Source organism: Brienomyrus brachyistius, chromosome 4 (assembly GCF_023856365.1).
Source record: "Brienomyrus brachyistius isolate T26 chromosome 4, BBRACH_0.4, whole genome shotgun sequence".
NCBI classification, from domain to species: domain Eukaryota; kingdom Metazoa; phylum Chordata; class Actinopteri; order Osteoglossiformes; family Mormyridae; genus Brienomyrus; species Brienomyrus brachyistius.
The window spans coordinates 14,816,459-14,840,282 of NC_064536.1; the positions used below are offsets into that span (position 1 = coordinate 14,816,459).

The following is a 23,824-nucleotide window of genomic DNA, read 5'->3' on the forward strand; positions in this document are numbered from 1 at the left end:
TTTATTATTGTGCTGGACAGAGTATCTGTCAGGATCACAGTACAGACACCATGACTTGTCATTGGCTCCAAGCCGACAGTCAGCACTCCATCCTTCCCTCCCGATTCCTTTATAAGTCACTCCTATCCGGGCTACATATCCACTCCACTCAGCCTCCCAGTAACAGCGACCAGTCAGACTCTCTCTGCACAGAACCTGGTACCAGCTGTCAAATCTCTCTGGATGATCAGGATATGGCTGCTCTGCCCCCCATGACACCTTCCTGTTCCCCTCTGACAGAGACAGGCTTCTGTTTGCTGTGTTGGGGTCCAGCGTCAGCTGGCAGGAGTCTGTAGGCAAGAGGAAGAGCGATTAATCCCATGACGAAGCCCAGCATCTCCATCATTATCACTGTCACACCTCACACACTCACTAACACACAACTCGCTCCAATACACACATTTTATTCCCAATATACTCATGTGAGACTGTGAGACTCGCTGGGGACCGAACTGCACTTTAGTCTGCGCTATATTATTCTGTACGATACATAAAATATAAAAACAGCACAGCGTCCCCTAACGAAGCAGGAATTAAAGTATGTGAAATAGCTCAGGAAATGTCAGACGGCCGCGCGACGCCGGCGGGAAAACGCGCCGAAATGCTGCGCGAGCTAAACTAACAGGTTTAATTACAGGTAAACAACAATATAAACAACATTAATCAAACACGTTAAATATGAAACTGTACCCCAAAGAGTACCACTAAACGTTAATTTGTATTTACTTCAAAATAAGAACTTCCTTCAAACCACTTCGGACACAAACCCTCCAGCAGCATTCAGCGCCGACTAATGATGTGTCGGTCGAGAACGAGCCGATCAAAAGAGCCGACTCCACTTAGGAACATCCATCCATCCATCCATTTTCCAAACCGCTTATCCTATTGGGTCGCGGGGGGTCCGGAGCCTATCCCGGAAGCAATGGGCACGAGGCTGGGAACAACCAAGGATGGGGGGCCAGCCCATTGCAGGGCACACTCACACACCATTCACTCTCACATGCATTCCTACGGGCAAGTTAGCAAGTCCAATTAGCCTCAGCATGTTTTTGGACTGTGGGGGGAAACCGGAGTACCCGGAGGAAACCCCACGACGACATGGGGAGAACATGCAAACTCCACACACATGTGACCCAGGTGGAGATTTGAACCCGGGTCCCAGAGGTGTGAGGCAACAGTGCTAACCACTGCACCACCATGCCGCCCCACTTAGGAACATTTTAAAGCAAAACGCCTCCGCGGCTCAGCGCTCCATGCTGCTCTGTCACTGAAATCTGAGTTAACGGCGTGCGAGCCGCGCGACCAATCACGTGATGAGGCAGACAAGGTTCATACCATCAGGTTAAACGCACGGAGGGGCGGGGGTGCGCGTGCTGACGGTGTACAGGTGCAGAGCGGGAGGGAGGGAGAGGAGGAGAGAAAGAGAGGGAGTGCGGTGCGCGAGTAGTAGGAAAGATGAGTGATAGTCGGGTACGAAGGATGTGCTGGTCTGACCCCCCAGCCTGTGAATACATAATGTATTTCTACAGAAGTTCCCAGACTATTGTTTTTATTTAAGAAAGTAGTCATCTTTAAACCTAAAGCAGCCTTTTTAAATAAAAAAGGAAAAAGAGCACACATCACAATAATTGTGTGAATGCTACCATGAAGTAGTATTAATGATATTAAAAATAAAAACATACTAACAAACTTACATTTCTGGACCCCTGGTCTGATCCTGCACTCTCCACTGTGGTCCACACTACAGCAGAAGCAGAAGGACATAGTACAGGTTGATCCATTTATTTAATTGTTGTATTTCCTCCACGTACACTGCAGGTGCAGACACACATTCTATACTCACTTCAGTTTCTCTAGTTTACATTTGGGATCCTCCAGTAGAGCAGAGAGCAGCTTCACTGCTGAGTCTCCTGGGTGATTGTAGCTCAGGTCCAGCTCTCTCAGGTGTGAGGGGTTTGACCTCAGAGCTGAAGCCAGGGAAGAACAGCCTTCTTCTGTGACTCTACAGCCTGACAGCCTGCAGAGAGACAGACAAAATAGTTCCAATAGATCACTACACCAGTACACAAATACATCACTTCACCAGTACGAGTATTACATTTAAGTAAATGTGACAACTCCAAAAAATATTTCAATAATTTCAGTGTAGAATAAAGAGTAAAACTGACCTCAGTATCCCCAGTTTACAGTGTGGAATACCCAGTAATACTGACCTCAGTATTCCCAGTTTACAGTGTGGAATACCCAGTAATACTGACCTCAGTATTCCCAGTTTACAGTGTGGAATACCCAGTAATACTGACCTCAGTATCTCCAGTTTACAGTGTGAATCCCCCAGTCCAGCAGAGAGCAGCTTCACTCCTGAATCCTGCAGGTCATTGTCAGTCAGGTCCAGCTCTCTAAGCTGAGAGGAGTTTGATCTGAGAGATGAAGCCAACACTTCACAGCATGTCTCTGTGAGTCTACAGTTGTTCAGGCTGGAAAAGGAAACATCTTAAGACATAAATACATACACCACACACAGGTATATCAAATAAAATATCAAAATAAACATTTTTACTTTTAAATACAATAAGTGAGGCAGCATATACTTCAAAAGGAACTAGACAATCCGCTCATGTTCCTCATGTTCCGCGTCATGAAGAATAAAGTGACTACTTTCAATTCAAAGCACAGATACCATGAAAAGTCTAGTGGAGAGGGATTGGATCAATGTGCACAGATGAGCAGATTTTGCTACAATACAGTTTCTCCTGTGAGGTTACTATGTCTTTGGCTATTTGCTGTACATTGTCATAAGTCATGCATTCCGAAATCCCGTTCTGTACTGTCCTAAATATTTCAATAATTACTGATTACAGTATGGAATAAAGATAGAGTAATAGTGACCTCAGTATCACCAGTTTACAGTGTGGAATACCCAGTAATACTGACCTCAGTATCCCCAGTTTACAGTGTAGAATACCCAGTAATACTGACCTCAGTATCTCCAGGTTACAGTGTGAATCCCCCAGTCCAGCAGAGAGCAGCTTCACTCCTGAATCCTGCAGGTCATTGTTACTCAGGTCCAGGTCTCTCAGCTGAGAGGAGTTTGATCTGAGAGCTGAAGCCAACACTTCACAGCATTTCTCTGTGAGTCTACAGTTGATCAGGCTGGAAAAGGAAACATCATAAGACATAAATACATACACCACACACAGGTATATCAAATAAAATATCAAAATAAACATTTTTACTTTTAAATACAATAAGTGAGGCAGCATATACTTCAAAAGGAACTAGACAATCCGCTCATGTTCCTCATGTTCCCCGTCATGAAGAATACAGTGACTACTTTCAATTCAAAGCACAGATACCATGAAAAGTCTAGTGGATCAGGATTGGATCAATGTGCACAGATGAGCAGATTTTGCCACAATACAGTTTCTCCTGTGAGGTTACTATGTCTTTGGCTATTTGCTGTACATTGTCATAAGTCATGCATTCCGAAATCCCGTTCTGTACTGTCCTAAATATTTCAATAATTACTGATTATAGTATGGAATAAAGATCGAGTAATACTGACCTCAGTATCCCCAGTTTACAGTGTGGAATACCCAGTAATACTGACCTCAGGATCTCCAGTTTACAGTGTGGAATACCCAGTAATACTGACCTCAGTATCCCCAGTTTACAGTGTGGAATACCCAGTAATACTGACCTCAGGATCCCCAGTTTACAGTGTGAAATACCCAGTAATACTGACCTCAGTATCTCCAGTTTACAGTGTGAATCTCCCAGTCCAGCAGAGAGCAGCTCCACCCCTGAATCCTGCAGGTCATTGTCACTCAGGTCCAGCTCTCTCAGCTGAGAGGAGTTTGATCTGAGAGCTGAAGCCAACACTTCACAGAATTTCTCTGTGAGTCTACAGCTGTTCAGCCTGGAAAAGGAAACGTGTTAAGACATAAATACATACACCACACACAGGTATATCAAATAAAATATCAAAATAAACATTTTTATTTTAAAATACAACAAATGATGAAGTATATACTTACTCAGATGAATAGATTTTGGTACAATACAGCTTCTCCTGTGAGTTTAAAATGTATTTTCTCTATTTGCGGTACATTTTCATAAGTCATACATTCCGAAATCCTGTTCTGTATTGTCTTACAGAGCCAGTTTGAATAATGGCATGAGAGTGAACATGCTCTAAAATCCATTCATTAACTGGGATATTTAAATATATCAGATATTTTGTTGTTTCCCTGTCATAGTCAGCAACACAAATAGTTTTTTCTTGACACTCCCCAGCTGAGAGGAACCTGCTGTTTAATGACCTTACAAGGTGAGTTACCCTGACACTCTGTAATATCTGCATAAGTATTTTTATAAAGCTCTGAGCAGCGCTGGGGCTCAGTGATCAGCACTACAGCCGACCCAGGAGTTCTAGGGTTTTTGGTTCAGTTCCTGCCAGGGATATGTGTGTGTGTGTGTCTGTGTGTGTGTGTGAGTTTATGTGAGATCTGAATGTCAAGAAAAGCTTACGTTTTTTAAATTATTATTTCTTTATATGACTTTTGAATTGCTGACACCATGACTGAAATCCTTATTTTCTGTTTTTCTGTACCTGAGAACCTGTTAAATTTCCAAAATACTAATCAGACAATTATCAGTCCTGTCAGAAAGGGATGAAATGCTGATTCTTTATTCATTCCACTTGTGAAATAATGCTGTCGCCTCTCTGATCTTGCTCTCTCTGACACACACATACAGGTCAGAGTGCAGGGTTGGCCAGCATCCAGCCCCCTGAAGCTGGGGGGTAAGGGCCTTGCTCAAAGGTCCAAAACCAGCATCACTCTGCCGGCCAGGTATTTAAACCAGTGACCTTCTGGCCACAGGCACAGAGTCCGAACCCACTGGACCACACACCACACCAAGGATGTTAAAAGATATATATATATATCCTACAGTATATAAAATTAGAAAGAATTCCTAAGTGGTTGTTTTAAATACACTCTAATTGTTTTGATAAAAGCAGAATCATGAATAACATCTGTACATCTTTAGCAACAGACGTATGTAAGATCACTTACAGAGCTGTCCTAGATTTCTTGATCACAGGCAGCAGCCTCTGAAGACCTTCATCTGATCTGATGTATTTCTTCAGATCAAACACATCCAGCTCCTTATCTGACATCAGTAACACAAAGGCCAGAGCTGACCACTGTGCAGGTGAGAGGTCTGCTGCTGAAAGGTTTCCTGAACTCAGGTATCTTTGTACTTCCTCTATTAGAGAATTGTCACCCATTTCATTCAGACAGTGGAACAGGTTGATGGTCCTTTCTGCAGATAAATTCTCTTGTATTTTCTCCTTGATATATTGAGCTGTTTTCTTACTGTTATGTGAACTGGTTCTTGTCTGGCCCAGTAGCCTTTTTAACAGACTCTTACTGGAGTCTGTTGAGAGGCCAAGGAGGAAGCGGAGGTAGAGGTCCAAGTGTCCATTCTTGCTCCTTAATGCTTCATCCACTGCAGTCTTCAGCAGGTCAGCTGATGAGTTTGACAGAAACATGTATAAAGCAGCGAGATACTCCTGGATGCTCAGATGCACAAAGCAGTACACCTTCTCCTGGTACAACCCATACTCCTCTTGAAAGACTTCTGTGCACACTCCAGAGTAAACTGCAGCCTCTGTGACATCAATGCCATTCTCTGTCAGATCTTGTTCATAAAATATGAGATTGCCTTTCTCAAGGTTATGAAAAGCCAGTTTGCCAAGTTTTAAAAGGAATTTCTTCCCAGATTTAGTCCATTTATTAAGCTTGATTTTATGTTTTTTCATATACTTGTCATTTTTTAAACTCGTCTGAAAGATCAGGAAGTGTGTGTACATTTCAGTCAGAGTCCTTGGAAATTCTCCACTGTCAGACTCACTAAAAAGACTCTCAAGAACAGTGGTTGAAATCCAGCAGAACACAGGTATGTGGCACATGATGAAGAGGCTCCTTGATGATTTCACATGTGTGATAATCCTGCTGGCCAGGTTCTGATCACTAAATCTCTTCCTGAAATATTCCTCCTTCTGGGCATCATTGAAACCTCGTATCTCTGTCACCTGGTGGACACACTCAGGAGGTATCTGATTGGTTGCTGCTGGCCGGGAGGTTATCCAGAGGAGAGCTGATGGAAGCAGATTCCCCTTAATGAGGTTAGTCAACAGCACGTCCAGTGACGTTTTTTTTGTTACATCAAACCAACTCTCATTGTTCTGAAAATCTAGAGGAAGGCGACACTCATCCAGACCATCAAAGATCAACAAAACTTTGTACCTAAACAGTTCAGTGGATTTAAATGATTTCAGTTCTGGGAGAAAGTGGTGAAGCAGATCAATCAGACTGTATTCATCCTTAATCAAATTCAGGTCCCGGAAAGGAAGAGCAAATATGAAGTGAATGTCCTGGTTTGCTTCTCCTTCTGCCCAGTCAAGAATAAATTTCTGCACAGAGACTGTTTTCCCGATACCTGCCACCCCTTTAGTGAGTACAGTTCTGATAGGCGTCTCACTGCCACCTAATGGTTTAAATATATCATTGCACTTGACTGTAGAATCTTCTGTTCGCCTTTTCTTGGATACTGTTTCAATCTGTCTCACTTCATGTTCATCATTGACTCCTCCAGCTCCCCCTTCAGTTATGTAGAGTTCTGTGTAAATCTCTTTGAGAAGTGTTGGCTGTCCTTCTTTAGCTTTCCCTTCAAATACGCACTCAAATTTTTGCTTCAGGTTACATTTGATTCTACGTTGACATTGCAACAGAAGATGCCCTGAAACGAAATGAGAGAAAAATGCTCTTTTAAACTCCATATATCCATTTTCTGAAACTGCTTAACCCCAGCAGGGGTCGTGAGAAGGACTGGAGCTCATTCTGGGAACAGGCAGGAACCAACCCTGGGCAGCACAACACACCACAGGGACACACACTGACATGAACACAATTACAGGGCTAATTTAGACACACCAATCAACCTACCTTGCATGATTTTGGACTGTGGGAGGAAACCGGAGCCCCCAGTGAAAACCCATGTGAACACAGGGAGAGAGTGGGAACTCCACACAGAAAGAACCTGAGACGAAACCCAGGACCTTCTCGCTGTGAGACAGCATCACTAACCACTGCATCACCACATCACCCCTTTTTTAAAACTCATATATGTAAAATTAAATCAAATTACATCAAATGATAAACTGAAACTTAATATACAGTTTTTCATAAACTATTCTCTGGCAAATCAAACACACACTGAATGAGGTACAGCTCTTACTCTTCTCCAGCATGTCAGCAAGATCATTCTGCTCCATGGTCCTCAGGATATACAGTGTGATCTTCAGAGCTCCCTCTCTACCACAGATCTTCTGCATCTGACCATCACTGTCCAGGTCATTGTCCTCCTCCAGCTGAGGCTCAGAGCATTCTGGGTCATTCTGATCCAGGTACCTTTGGAATTTCATCAGCTCATCCTTCAGAAACATTCGAGCTTTTTTCTCCAGTAACTGAAATGAACAGTTACAGTTTAATTATTATCACTCTGGGCACCAAATCATTTTATTATTTTTCTTGTGAATTTGTTGTAAGTATCATCATTTTGACAGGATCAACTACTTATTGTACATCTGTGGAAGATGTATGTTAATTTAGATGAAATTTTAGAAAATATACTTCATTAGTAAATGCACCTTGAAGACGGATGATAAGTCTCCATTATGTGGGTGTGAATTACACCTTTTCACTGGGTCCCTGCGAATAAAACACAAATATCCATCCATTAATCCATCCATCCATCTTCCAGCCACTTATCCCGGTTTGGGGGTGGGACAGAGAGCAGAAGTCCTAGGATACGGGTTCACCTGGGGGGGATTCTAGTCCATCACAGGGCATAGACACACAGAGGCTGTCATATGTCATGGGGAATTTAGAAAGTAGCCTAAACACGTGTTTTTGGACGGCAGGAGGAAACCCATGTGATAGAGGGAGAGCGAGCAGCTGCAGACAGACAGGGGGCTCAGCCTCCAACACTGGGGGGGTGAAGCCACAGCGCTGCCCTCTGTGCCGCCGCTAAAATAGGCATTTTATGGAAAGACAAAGGTCCTGCAGTGACACTGACCACCACTGCTGCTGCTTGGTGGAATAATAACCTACATTTGTATTTAAATAGATGTAACTGCCATCCACATTCTGAGCTTGTTTCATTAGGACGGCTTCCTGACATCAGCTTGCCTATGACAGTATAAGAGAAGCAGTGACATCTAGCGGCAGCACAGAGAGACAGCAGGTAGCAGCCAGGAGAGACGGTTTGGCATGTAGCTCCCAGTCACTAAATGACATTCAGGGGTTACTTCTTGTAAAGTGATTAAGATGATTTCACACAGATGATTTCGCTGCTTTTATTCTGTCTTTTTGGGCATGTATATTTACAAAGAAGCTGTTTACAAACCATTTCTTCTTTTGCATTGTTTCCCTTATTCTGTTGAACAGCGCAAAATGCAAAAACAAAACCTGAAAGCAAACCAATTATGCCTATTGCGCCCTCTTGCGATAACATTAATAAGTGACTTTGTGCCACAGTACATTGTTACACCCATACAATGCTTATCATATGTTTAATGCGTGTCATCCTATTGTTTAATAGCGAACCTCGAGCCATTGTGACACCCCACACTGCTGACATCCCGCACTTTGATTAGCATGTTTTTGATCTTCCATCGTGTTAAATTCCCTCTCGTTTCTCTTTCGGCTCCAAAAAAGAGCTGGAATTTCCCACATAGGAGCCCCTACCCACGTCAGCCTAGGGGCCCCAGAGAAGGTAATCCGCTCTGCAGCAACTACCTGTTAATTCAGCACATTTTATTTCCCATCCCCTGTTTAGTAAAAAAATTAAATAAAAGAAAGAATGATTAAGTAGCCTGTGCATTCATAATGATCTGTTATAAGAAGCTGAGTATTAGTATCTCTCAGATTTTTATATGCATTTTGCGAATGAGGTACACACTAGCCTTGGTTTCGTGGGCAGCTATAACAGATGTAAAATATAGAAAATATATCTTCTGATTGAGCAGCTTATATCCATTAATGTGATTGTAATTTCACTGTTTTACACCCACTGCATTGAAGTTTCAACAATTGGCAACTGACACCTTCTCATATATAGCAAGTTGATTTTACTTCTTTTTTTAATTTACTTTTATATTAATATTAAGCAGCAAAACATCTCCCTCATATCTGTTCAGAGGTGACAGTTGACATAACAGCCACCTCTGGCCACGTTGAATGTGTCTCCACAGCCACCAGTAGCTTGGCCCCTTTGACTGGTTCTGTGAAATCCAACTGGATGCTTTGCCAGGGACATGCTGGCCAATCCCAGGGGTGCAGTGAGGGTTAGGGTTAAGGGATCTTCTCAGCAAACTGCAACGTGTCGTCCTGTTAGCCGCTGGATAATTTTCAGAAATCGATCTGCTGGTCTATTCTCCCAGGGAAGAGTCCGATCAGTGATAAGAATTCTGAATTCTGGAGTCTCAGTCCTGAACTTTATATTGTGGATCCGGATGCTACGTGTTTATCAGCTGGCCAGTACAGGTCAGTCAGACAGTAGGGGAGGGGTATTGATAAAGGTGGGGCTGCCTTTATTCAGGCGGTGGGGAACCTACAGTGGGGACCCAGGATTGGCATCCAGCACTGCATGCAGTTTGCAGCCAGGGCTGGTGGCCCTGAACAAGGACTGGAAATGGATGTCAGGGGCTGATGGTCCATCATTTGGGTGAATCTTCATCCGGAAGGGTAAGTGTGGAACTTTTTAATCCAGATACTGCCCAGGGTTTCTTTTTCAATTTCTCACTTCTTTGGTATTTTTGAAGCAAAATGTATTGGTTTCTCCCGATGATGTCGGACATCATGGCTGCCAGTTCACATGGGGAGTCATCGCAGGTGAGCTCGAGTGGCAAAGATGGTTCAAAATGTGGCAACACCTTCTTGCTCATTAGCACTATTTTTGCCCGCTTGGACACCTCCCACTCTTCCAACCACGGCCATGATTTGCTCTCCTTCAGTTGCTCATGCAGAGTTTTTAGCATTGTCTTTAGCAGGACGGGCACCTCAGGAGACGGACAGTGCTTGGTGCACACCTTGGGGGTTGGGCGGACCTCAGTGGAGATCTTTGCAGATGGATGAAGCTCGGATGCCTCGGAAGATGGGCGGAGCTTGGTAGACACCTCAGAAGATGCGTGGAGTATCTAAGAGGATAGGTGGAGCTCGGACACCTCGGGAGATGGATGGAGATCTTTGGAGATGGGTGGAGCTCCACGGAGATCTCAGGAGATGAGTGGAGCTCAGCTGGGATCTCTGAATACGAGTTCAGACACTTCTGGACATGGCCAGGGAACCTTGCAAGACAGGTGGAGCTCAGCTGGGATCAGGACGGGTTCTTCAGGGATCTCACCAGGAACTGGCGTAGCAGTAGCAACATCTCCTGGGCAGGGTGTAGAGGTGTGTCCTGCAGGGCAGGGCATTGGGGAACATGCTTGCCTCCGCCACTTTTTCTTCCTGTGCCCTACTATGGTAGGAAGAGCTGCAGAGAGTTATCTGCCCCCATGAGAAACCTCTGTGGCAGGCCACGGGAAAACAGCGGACACGTCCTCAGACACTTCAGGAGATGGGCGACACTTGGGCACCTCACAGTCAATTACTCCCTGTAGCTCTGCCAGCAGACGGCAGATCTCCACAGCTTATTGGGGGTCCGAGCCACTGTTGAGCTTGGAGAGCATTGTGTTCACCAACTGGAAGAGATCCACAGTTTTTGGTCTTCGTCTGCCAGTGCACAGGCAGGGCGGGGCCTGGTTAGGTTAATACCATTATTGAGGGCACCTGTAGGGAGGCTGGCGTTATATAGGGGTCCCATCTCTCTCTCTGGAGACACTTTTCTTCATTCGCACCTTTTGACTTTCCTCCTTGCACTGGCATATTTCTTTTTCTCGCCTCCCTTTTTTCTTTATAGTTCAGTCTCTCTCTCTATATATCTAGCATACTGACTCTTCTATTCCATCCACTAAATACATTTACGTTCCCCTGGACATTATTGTTTATTGTTGGTCTAATTTCAATTAACTGTAGTTTTGCTTTAAACCTTGAACTTTAGTTGCCATGTTCCGTTTTATGTTATGGTCTGGAATGAGTCTGCCATAACACTCTAGGGTCTGGAGAGGCTCCTGATACAGAGGGAGATGTAAGAAGAGACTCAGCTGGGTCTCCACCTCCCAGAGAAGGAAGTGAGGGGACGCCACCAGGGGGGTCGGTCCCGAGTGCATCTTAGTTTGGGTCTCAGTCTCTGTTCTTGCCTGGCAGACTCCACTGGTCCCAGCCCTGCAGCCCTGGCGGCGCCTCTCAGCCCAGCACTACTGTCCCCTTGGCTCCCCCTGGTCCTGCTGGCCTCCCGAAGCCCGAGGGGGCTCGTGTTCCGGGGTCGACACCCCGTTTCCCGGGGTCCAGAGGACCTCCTAGCTCAGCCCCGTTCCCTCATTCCCCATCTCAGTTTTTGCCCCAGTGCTCTGTCCCGCCTTTCCTACTCCCTGGTGTGTGGTTCCCCCCTGGTTGCCTGGTCCTCAACCTGGTGACCCTTCACTTGTCCACCCTGTTCTGGTCCACTTTGTGTTCCATGCTGCTGTGTTGCCCCAGTCTCATCTCATGTGTCTCTTGCTAGTCCCTGCTCGTTTGGTACCCCTCTTGGGGTACTCAATTTATGGTTCGGTCTGTCGTGTCAGGTCATCCAGTGTCCTGTTGGCCCTTGTCCAATCTGGTGTCCCTCTTGTTCCTTGCCTTGCTGCTTGGGCCCTGTAGGTCCACCCCTCGGTCTGCCATCTGTGCCCGGAGTGCACGGGTTGGGGAGGGGGAGCTGTCATGCCCTGTATTCCTGCCCCTCTCATTCTCTCTCTAGTGTGGCCCGATAGAGTCACAACTATTACTCATTCGTGCTCCCTCTCGTTTCAGCCCTCCTGTGGATCACTCCAGCTGCCCCTCATCAGTTCCCTCATTAGTTGTGTATAACAGTGCCTGCCAGTCATGTGCTCCTGAGTCTTGAGGTCATTGATGTCGCCCCAGTATGTGCACTGTAAGGCCTGGGTGAAATCTGTTTTGCTAAACTTCTTTCAACTATGCAATCAGAAATCAGTTCCTCAATAAGAAAAAGTAGGTACTATTCATTGGTTAGTACAGGGTGTAAGATCACATTATAGGCCCCTCCCAGACAAGTTGACCCATATATTTTTATAATCCAGCATCAATGATGTTGTCCGTTGCCTATGTGGTACCGGTACAATGACCCCAATCGCAACCAGTCTCTCTTTCTCTGCATTGAATTTGGAGGAGATAAGATATTTGGGGTCAACTGTCCAAAGTAATGGAGAGTGGAATAAAGAAGTGAAGAAGAGGGTACAGACAGGATGGAGTGGGTGTGGAAGAGTGGCAGGAGTGATGTGTGACAGAAGCATATCTGCAGGGGGGTGTCTTGTGTTTGTTTACATGTATATTTGCCTTTGATCTGTAGGAAAAGGAGAAGGACTGAGGGAGAAGGAGACAGATGATCCACTGTGGTGACGCCTAATGGGAGCAGATGGAGAAGAAGAAGGAGAAGCCTGGTCCATTAAACATGTTGAAACTGAAGAATCAATCTGTGAAAATTTAATGAGTCCATGATAATGAATTTATGTTTTATCAAAGCAGAAACGTCCATCCCAGAAGAGGACAATCTATTGTCCAGTCCTCCTTAATCGATATACCGCAGGGTGCAAGTGAGCCTGCTTTTCTCCAGCTTTATGCTGAGGATTGATATTTACAACATACTTTTCAATTAATTAACTTCCCATTCCAGCTCGCAGAAAGTCCGTTTTTACAGTAATCTGCATCCCTTTACCTCAGGTGTAATTCATATAGAATACAGTCGGAATTTCTGTTGAAATTCTCAAAGACAATGAGATTTGAAAAAGTAAAACAATTATATATTGATTATAAAGCTTTTCCTCATAGCTTGTGTGAGCCTGTACGCCTTTTGACTGAGAATCTTAGTGTTATAAACAGTGTCAGTTTAAATGCACATTTACCGATGAGCTGATGAAGAAGGTCCCTCACTGAGGGTGACTGGTTCCATCATTGACTTGTTGCTCTTCATGGTAACACAGCTGGGTCCATGTGAGCTTGCTCTCTCCAACAGGACACTGTGGACAGTGACAGGAAAGACCCTCAATATATAAATATAATTCATATTAGGACAGCATCACATTAAATCTTCAGCTGTCTAGCATCCTGCTCTGCCTTCCTGTACTTTGATATGCTGTGAAGCTCTTGATGCAAACATAATTGTTTACAGTTAGCTTTAATGTGAAATAAATTGTCTCATCTGAAATTAAGATTCCAATATGAAACGTTTAGTATCAGTCTTGCAACCTCTGTTGCTAGACTTGCCTGTTGTTGCCTTTTTCCTGTTTATCAATGTATTTGTTTATATATTAATTTATTTGTTTGCACTTTACTTCACAATTTGTGACCATTTCTGATAGGATGGATGATCTGTTTGCTCCCTCTTGTATAAAAGAACTGGCTGATTGGGGAAGATGAAGAGGATTGAGGAGAATGAAGATGCTGAGGCTTTTTTATTAATCTACACGTATTAACATTGTCACACCCAGCTCGTCCACTCCTCGTGTGTGCCACGCCCCCCTGATTATCCACGTGTGCTTCCCTGATTGTACCCAGCTGTACTCTGTTTTTTGGTCTATTTCAGTCCATGTCTTACCTCAGTTCCTCGTCTGACATTGATATTAGCTGATGTTAGTTATCATCTGATCTCTCTAGTCCTTGGTCATTTGAATAAACCCCGAGTTTCCCTGACTTTGGACTTCCTGCCTGATCCTTGCCTGCCTGTCTGTCTGTGCGCATTACCCACGCTCACTGAAACGTGACAAACATGTTCCACACTGAGCCAGCCCTGGCTAGGACCCCTTTCTGCTTTGGTATTATGGCCTGACTATAGACCCAGAGAGACATGCATGCCAGTGGGCTGTAACAGTCGTTTTACCATAAATCACAATGTTCTTCACAACACGACCCTGACAGTGTTCCTGTCTTATTCCTGTTCCTTTTACTCCTGTGATCACTGGAATTTTTTTATAACTATTACTGATTAGCATTTAAAAAACTTATTGCCACGTTTTTGAGAATATATATTTTTTGAAAATACTGCCACCTCAGTTAGTGACATAGATGCTGTCGCAACAATGACAATTTATTCCCTGGGGGGCGGGGGATAAAATTACCCCACAATATATTTTGGTCAGTTCCCAAAAGTCTAAAATGTCTCAAGAAAGTTAAATAAGTTAAAACTGATTACGCTCATTTTCGAAAATGCTGATAAGATGTTTTAATGTCTGTTCGTAAAGCAGTACAAACACACAGGTCCTGTCTTACCGTACAATTCCCCTTGTTTTACACTCCACAGGGGGGGTCATTTCAGAAGCAACTCCCTCCATTTTTGTACCGATCCACACCAGATGACTGCTGCTGGGGCCTCTGTGAACATGAAGGGTATCTGTGTATCTTTAACTTATTTATTAATAATATTTGGTCACTGTTTAGGGGTCCCCCCCTGCACTGGTTTGAGTAACAGTGTATGACACCCGCAATACACAATTCAGCTCTCATATAACACCTGCAACATTAATTCACTGGCACCACCACTGCATGTAAGTGTGTCATACATGCTTGTTTTATTATTGGTTCTATTCATTAACTAAAACTGGTAATACTTTACTTCAGGGTACACAAATAATGTAGTATTATGCTATTACTTATGCATTACTGGGAGCCCAGATGAGTGAATGCTGGTGTGTCTTGCTGCCGTTACTCTCCGGTACTTTCCGGTCATTTATACTGTTTTTTCTGAATATTGTAATTACCGACTGTAGTTACTTCTCGCCTAAGAGATTTTCTTCTAATCTCTTTTGCTATCATCGGTGATTTACTTTTGCGAGTGGACCAAGATTAGTTTACTCTCTGCTACAGGACCACTTAGGTGTGTTTATCTGAGCTGCTTGGTTCCGACAGTGATGTGGGCTGGCGGTATTTATGTTTTGTCTGCGATCGTCTGGACTCTCCTATCCCTCGTCTATCGACCTGGTGCTGGACTTTTTCAGTATTCGGCAGAGGAGCTTCTCCGGCTCCGATCTCACTTGTTGCATCCTCCGCCGGCAGAGTTTCTCCTCCATCCAGACATTACTTTCCTGCCTCGTAGTAGGAACATTCATCTGAGATCTCGTCGGCATTTTCACTCTGACATCTCCAAACCGATAAAATCCTATTGGTCCACCTCTCGATGCACTCAATGCAACACCGGCCGGCTTGTTAACCACGAGCTATTAGCCAGCCTAACCAGGTCGGCTAACAACTCCGACAACAATTACAACATCCTTGTCAACTTCGGCTTATTAAACATCCGCTCACTTACGAGCAAGGGGCACCTCATCCAGGATCTCCTCATCAACCATAAATTAGATCTTCCATGTTTGACTGAGACTTGGCAACAACCTAATGACTTTTCACAACCCAACAAGGGGAAGATTGTGGCGTAGGAGGCAGTGCTAATGTTCGGCAACCTGAGGGTTGCAGGTTTGAGCCCTGGTTCCTGGTTCCTTAATATTGCGAAGATGGAACTATGTGGACCGAGTGATATTGTTAATATGAGATTGAAATGATTATGTGCTATTGAGGACGACACCCAGACTCTTAACCTGAGGGGACACAAGAGTTATCGATTGTGATTGAAAAACTGGGTGCAGAAACAGAAAAAGAAAAGGAAACAGACCTTGTTTTCATAGGAACTAAAGAGTTGAGAAGGTCATTGAGACTATTGTTATAGTGAGAAACCAGAGCATCAGGGGTGGATAAATTATGTTTATACTACGGGACCGTTGAATGCTTGAATCTGATTGGCTGACGAACGTTCTGAGGTGTGCAATTATTTTCAGATAACCGCACGGCGAACGTAGTTCCAGGTAGCTCTCTTGACCGCATTACAGTTCCATATCACTTCGCATAGTTAACTGTAATAACGGAAATTAGCATACAGTACCTATACAGCATACAGGACTAACAAAAACAACAACATGACAGACGATTTTCCCAAAGTAAATTTTAATATTTACGGTGAATATGAAACTTTCAACAACTGGGCTGCAGCAGTATTAGTTAGCCTAGTGTACCAACTTAAAGGCTACACATGACATTTCTCACTAGCGAGGTAATAACAGCGCTGCATCTTAAAGCAGACTTACAGTTTAGAGACGGTGCTTCAGAACACTGTTGAGGGACACACAGAGGTAGCCTAATTCATACAAGCTCTCTCTCTCTCTCTGTTTCTCTTTCTCTGTGTCTCTGTCTCTCTCGCTCTCTTTCTAATAACTTCATTATTAACTGCATTAGTCTGCTATCAACGGCTCAAGCCTCCATTGCCAGCTTTAAAATGACGTTTTGGAACTAGCAAAAGAGTTGTTGGATGAGATGCGGAAGAAATAATCCTACTCACAATAGCGATTTAAGTAGAAAACCGGACGAATCCCTTGAAATATATCATCTGATCGATGTCTTGAGGTGTGGCAACCGCTTCGCGTCGTAGCGGCATTACCACCTCGGGTGTGCATTATTTTCTAATAATTCAACGGCCCGTCGTCAATTATTCCTTACATATTCAATACAGTATTAATACCATAATCTGGATTAATTTGCTTAATATTACGATACGAGATGATTGGCGGGGGCAGCATGGTGGTGCAGTGGTTAGCACTGTTGCCTCACACCTCTGGGACCCATGATCGAGTCTCCGCCTAGGTTACATGTGTGCGGAGTTTGCATGTTCTCCTCATGTCATTGTGGGGTTTCCTCTGGATACTCCGGTTTCCCCCCACAGTCCAAAAACATGCTGAGGCTAAATTGCCCGTAGGTGTGCATGTGTGAGTGAATGGTGTGTGAGTGTGCCCTGCGATGGGCTGGCCCCCCATCCTGGGTTGTTCCCTACCTCGTGCCCATTGCTTCCAGGATAGGCTCCGGACCCCCCACAACCCAGTAGGATAAGCGGTTTGGAAAATGGATGGATGGATAGATGTTTAGTAAATTCATTTACGAGTTAAAATGCCAAATCTCGCGACAATGAGCCGCTGCGTTCAGTGAACTGCGTAATTAAGCTTTTTTCTCTCTCTCTTTCATGGATGGTACAGGGAGCAGACGTATTGCATGGCGCTCGGTAAATTGTGTTAAACTTTGTACATATTCATGAAGGAAATTAGCACCAGTGTTTACAGGGACTTTAAAGGCACCAGCTTTGTTTCATGACAAGCAGCCAATGAGGTATTTGCTTTATTTCATTTTGTAGTTTTCATTTATCTTAATGTTATGTACCGTGTTTATCATCGATGTATTTATATTATGTTTTATTTAAAAATTGTAGTTTTCACGGGGTGAAGTGTGCTGGCGTACCGTGTGCTGACCTGACGGTGGATTCGTCAGCCGAATGAGCCACGTCCAAGCAATAAACGCCCGTTTTAAAGAACTGACCTGTGCCTGTGTTGTCATGAAGAGAGCTACAGTGACTATATTTCTAGATGATTTGTTCATGATTTGTGCTACAGTAGGAACTGAGGTGAGTTTACCCTGAAGTAAAGTGTCATCGTAAAATCTTACCTTGCAATATAAAATATCTATATTATTCCAGGATCTTATTCCTGTGCAGCAAGAAATTGAAGAAGAGGGTACAGACAGGGTGGAGTGGGTGGGGAAGAGTGACAGGAGTGATGTGTGACAGAAGGGTGTCTGCAGGGGGGTGTCTCGCTTTATTTAAATGCACATTTACCTTTGATCTGATGGAAATGGTCCCTCTCTGAAGCCGATTGGTTCCACCATTGACCTGTCACTCTTCATGGAAACACAGCTGGGTACGGGTGAGCCTGCTCTCTCCATCAGGACACTGTGGACAGTCAGAGGAAAATCCTCATTATTTAAACAAAGTCCATATAATTCACATTATATCTTCAGTTATTTAGCCTTCTGCTCTGCCTACATGTACTTTTATATGTCATATAACTCATGATGCAAACAGGCTTGCTTAATATGAAATAGTCTCACCTAAAAATAAAATTCCAGTATTGAAGGTTTAATATCACTGTTACAGTCTCAGTTTCTAGACTTGGCTGTCGTTGCTTTTCATTCCTGTTTATTGATTTATTTGTTTATATGTTTATTGGTTAGTTTATGCTCCACTTCGTTACTTGTGACCATTTCTGATAGGATGAATGATCTGTTTGTTCCCTCTAGTATAAAAGAACTGGCTGATTGGGGGATAAAAAGGAGGAGAATGAAGATGCTGAGGTCTTTTTATTAATCTACACGTAGTAACATGTTCCACACTGAGCCCTGGCTAGGAGCCCTTTCTGCTTTTATATTATGGTCTAACTCAATTGTCAGGTGCACTATGCTGTAGGAAGTGACACGAGTTCTTATGAGGTAGCATCTGGCATGGCGACGTACTTCTGAATATGAAAACATCTACACTGTAGTAATTAATTATCCACGCCTGCTTAGGACAGCCTAAATGGTAAGAATATAAACTTATTTATATTACATCAACAATCCCACTCTGGAGAAGCCTAAAGAGGATCTGGTCAGCATGCTCAGCTTCTTCGACGAGTGTTTCCAGAGGATCGTCATGGGGAAACCCAAGGCTCCGGACCTCACCACTACGCCGACGACTAGCAAAACTACTCTGTCTACCAAGAGGAGCCGGCCTGAGGATTCGTTCCAAGTTGCCTATTCACCTGGCCAAGAATTTGCAAATGTTCTGGACTCTATAAACAAGAAACTATGTAGCTTTAAGGAATGTATGTCCTTGTTGGAAATCCTCCTCAGAGAGTTCCAAGAGTTATGGGGGTCTTTAGAGTTCAGCCAACAATAAGTCGAGACATCCATCCATCCATCCATTTTCCAAACCGCTTATCCTACTCGGTCGCGGGGGGTCCGGAGCCTATCCCGGAAGCAATGGGCACGAGACAGGGAACAACCTAGGATGGGGGGGCAACATGGCACACTCACACACCATTCACTCACACATGCACTCCTATGGGCAATTTAGCAACTCCAATTAGCCTCAGCATGTTTTTGGACTGCGGGGGGAAACCGGAATCCCCAGAGGAAACCCCACGACGACGTGGGGAGAACATGCAAACTCCACACACATGTAACCTAGGCGGAGACTCGAACCCGGGTCCCAGAGGTGTGAGGCAACAGTGCTCACCACTGCACCACCATGCCACCCCCGATGTATTTATGTTATGTTTTATTAAAAAAATGTAGTTCTCACGGGGTGAAGTGTGCTGGCATACCGTGTGATGACCTGATGGCGAAACGGTGGATTCGTCAGCCGAATGAGCCACGTCCAAGCAATAAACACCCGTTTTTTAAAGTACCGACCTGTGCCTGTGTTGTCATGAAGAGAGCTACAGCGACTATATTTCTAGATGATCTGTTCATTATTTGTGCTACAGTAGGAACTGAGGTGAGTTTACCCTCAAGTAAAGTGTCATCGTGAAATCTTACCTTGCAATATAAAATATCTATATTATTCCAGGATCTTATTCCTGTGCAGCAAGAAATTGAAGAAGAGGGTACAGACAGGGTGGAGTGGGTGGGGAAGAGTGACAGGAGTGATGTGTGAGAGAAGGGTGTCTGCAGGGGGGTGTCTCGATTTATTTAAATGCACATTTACCTTTGATCTGTAGGAAAAGGTCCCTCTCTGAAGCCGATTGGTTCCACCATTGACCTGTCACTCTTCATGGAAACACAGCTGGGTACAGGTGAGCCTGCTCTCTGCATCAGGACACTGTGGACAGTCAGAGGAAAATCCTCATTATTTAAACATAGTCCATATAATTCACATTAAATCTTCAGTTATTTAGCCTTCTGCTCTGCCTTCATTTACTTTCATATCCCACGAAGCTCTTACGCAAACAGGCTTGTTTACAGTTAGTCTTAATGTGAAATAAATTGTCTCGCTCATAGTTAAGATTCCAATATTAAAGGTTTAATATCACTGTTACAGTCTCAGTTGCTAGACTTGGCTGTTGCTTTTTATTCCTGTTTATTGATTTATTTGTTTATATGTTCATTGGTTAGTTTATGCTCCACTTCATTACTTGTGACCATTTCTGATAGGATGGATGATCTGTTTGTTCCCTCTAGTATAAAAGAACTGGCTGATTGGGGAATATGAAGAGGATTGAGGAGAAAGAAGATGCCGAGGTCTTTTTATTAATCTACACGTATTAACATGTTCCACACTGAGCCCTGGCTAGGAGCCCTTTCTGCTTTGGTATTATGGCCTGACTATAGACCCAAAGAGACATGCATGCCAGTGGGCTGTAACAGTCGTTTTACCATAAATCACAATGTTCTTCACAACACGACCCTGACAGTGTTCCTGTCTTATTCGAGTATCTTCAAACAGGACGGTCTGGAGACAAAGTAAGAGAGGTGAGATTAAGATGGTTTGGGCCTGTGCAGAGAAGGGAGGCCAGGCAAGGGGAGAAGAGGAAGAGCAACGAGAAAGTATGTGGATGAGGGGAGGGAGGACATGCGGGTGGTTGGAGAGATAGATGAAGATGCAGAGGACTGAGGGAGAAGGAGACAGATGATCCACTGTGGTGACGCCTAATGGGAGCAGATGGAAGCAGATGGAGAAGAAGGAGAAGAAGAAGAAGGAGAAGCCTGGTCCATTAAACATGTTGAAGCTGAAGCATCAATCTGAGCAAATCTAATGAGTCCATGATAATGAATTTATGTTTTATCAAAGCAGAAACCTCCATCCCAGAAGAGGACAATCTATTGTCCAGTCCTCCTTAATCGATATACCGCAGGGTGCAAGTGAGCCTGCTTTTCTCCAGCTTTATGCTGAGGATTGATATTTACAACATACTTTTCAATTAATTAACTTCCCATTCCAGCTCGCAGAAAGTCCGTTTTTACAGTAATCTGCATCCCTTTACCTCAGGTGTAATTCATATAGAATACAGTCGGAATTTCTGTTGAAATTCTCAAAGACAACGGGATTTGAAAAAGTAAAACAATGATATATTGATTATAAAGCTGTTCCTCATAGCTTGTGTGTGCCTGTACGCCTTTTGACTGAGAATCTTAGTGTTATAAACAGTGTCAGTTTAAATGCACATTTACCGATGAGCTGATGGAGAAGGTCCCTCACTGAGGGTGACTGGTTCCATCATTGACTTGTTGCTCTTCATGGTAACACAGCTGGGTCCACGTGAGCTTGCTCTCTCCAACAGGACACTGTGGACAGTGATAGGAAAGACCCTCAATATATAAATATAATTCATATGAGGACAGCATCACATTAAATCTTCAGCTGTCTAGCCTCCTGCTCTGCCTTCATGTACTTTGATATTCTGTGAAGCTCTTGATGCAAACATAATTGTTTACAGTTAGCTTTAATGTGAAGTAAATTGTCTCATCTGAAATTAAGATTCCAATATGTAACGTTTAGTATCAGTGTTGCAACCTCTGTTGCTAGACTTGCCTGTTGTTGCCTTTTTCCTGTTTATCAATGTATTTGTTTATATATTAATTTATTTGTTTGCACTTTACTTCATTATTTGTGACCATTTCTGATAGGATGGATGATCTGTTTGCTCCCTCTAGTATAAAAGAACTGGCTGATTGGGGAAGATGAAGAGGATTGAGGAGAATGAAGATGCTGAGGCTTTTTTATTAATCTACACGTATTAACATTGTCACACCCAACTCGTCCGCTCCTCGTGTGTGCCACGCCCCCCTGATTATCCACGTGTGCTTCCCTGATTGTACCCAGCTGTACCCTGTTGTTTGGTCTATTTCAGTCCATGTCTTACCTCAGTTCCTCGTCTGTCATTGATGTTAGCTGATGTTAGTTATCGTCTGATGTCTCTAGTCCTTGGTCATTTGAATAAACCCCGAGTTTCCCCGACTTTGGACTTCCTGCCTGATCCTTGCCTGCCTGTCTGCCTGTGCGCATTACCCACGCTCACTGAAACGTGACAAACATGTTCCACACTGAGCCAGCCCTGGCTAGGACCCCTTTCTGCTTTGGTATTATGGCCTGACTATAGACCCAGAGAGACATGCATGCTAGTGGCTGTAACAGTCGTTTTACCATAAATCACAGTGTTCTTCACAACACGACCCTGACAGTGTTCCTGTCTTATTCAGGTATCACTCCAATGATCACTGCTATTTATAATTAATTAGATTTAAAAAAAATACTCAAAGTCATATTTTTGAGAATATGGATTTTTGGAAAATATTGTCATTTCAGCTGGGAAATACAAACCTAGATGCTGTCGGAACAACAACAATGTATTAATTTATTAAGGTACAACTGATTGCTCTCACTTTCAAAAATACTGGGAAGATTTTTTTCATGTTGGTTTGAAAAGCAGTTCAATCAGACACAGCTTCTGTCTCACCTCCTAGTTGTCTTTGTTTTACACTCCACAGGGGGGGTCATTTCAGTAGCAGCTCCCTCCATTTCTGTGCCGATCCAGACCAGATGACTGATGCTGGGGCTCCTGTGAAAATGAAATTGCTGCACTGAAATTGCACCAGACCGTGAGCCCAAAACCGAGGTTTGTGCCGATTCATGAGGCTTGTTAAATATACACTGGAAATACACTTAATCCTGTCTTGGACATATGATCATATAGCTTAGGCTAATGTAACCTGCATGGACATATTACTGTTTTTCACTGTCTTTCCTACAGTTACAGCTACGGTGTGGAAAAGCCCCAAAGAGGGTTACCACACGGACTGCTGCGTACCCAGAGTGCAGCACGGGGGTGGACCAGTGATGGTCTGGACTGCAATATTATGGCATTCCTGAAGCCCATGACTTGTTCTAGATGTATGTGTCACTGCCAAGGACAATTAAACCATTCTGGAGGACCATGTTCACCCACAGTTCAATCATTGTAAATAAGTGTCACTTTACTCTACAAACCTGGCAACACCTTTACCGAGCCGACCCTCGTGCAGTGGAAAATGAAAGGGAGCTGGAACCGCACAGTAATTATTATCTCTATGTGGAACGGGTCGGGTATGGCGTGGTTCCTGTATGCAAGTGGAAATGCACCTTTAGATCCTGCACAGTTTTGGCCAGCTGTGGTTTTGGGGCCCTTCAGTTACCTAGGGGGGCCTCGAGCGCTAATCCCCATGGCGACCATCAGCACCCGTTTTTGGACGAAATCTTCCGGTAACTTTGCAGTGCTTGTTGTTAGCATCTTAGCACACTGGTTAATGGAAACTGTGGGTTTTGGGGTCTCAGGGCCCAGTTAATTACCATGAGACTCCGAAGCTCTGTTCCCTGTTTGTGAAGGCAGTCAGCAATCATTTTCAGATAAAATCCTCTGGTACTCTGGACAGTCCAGGGGGAAGAAGTGGCATAACGTGCATGGGGGGGGGGGGGTGGGGGGGGGGGGGGGGGGGGGCCTTGGAAGGTTTGTGCCCTGGGGCCTGTGATTTAATCTGCCAATGTACTGGTTAAATTACCAATACTGCTGGCTGATATTAAAGCTTTATCAGTATTCAAAGTTAGCAGCACCAGAGCTAAAGAAACAGCTACTAAAATAATGGAGATGATTGCATTGGGTGATCAGCAATTTTCCATAGTGGAGGAT

General features: G+C 44.0%; 1 protein-coding gene across 1 annotated transcript in view; it reads right to left on the bottom strand.

Annotated features, from left to right (window-relative positions):
• LOC125739964 (uncharacterized) overlaps positions 1–23,824 on the bottom strand; it is a 262,341-nt gene that overhangs the window by 151,832 nt on the left and 86,685 nt on the right. Inside the window, exon 15 of the mRNA XM_049010568.1 lies at positions 17,962–18,015. Within this exon, the coding sequence (XP_048866525.1) occupies positions 17,962–18,015 (54 nt within the window). The remainder of the gene's footprint in view (positions 1–17,961; positions 18,016–23,824) is intronic.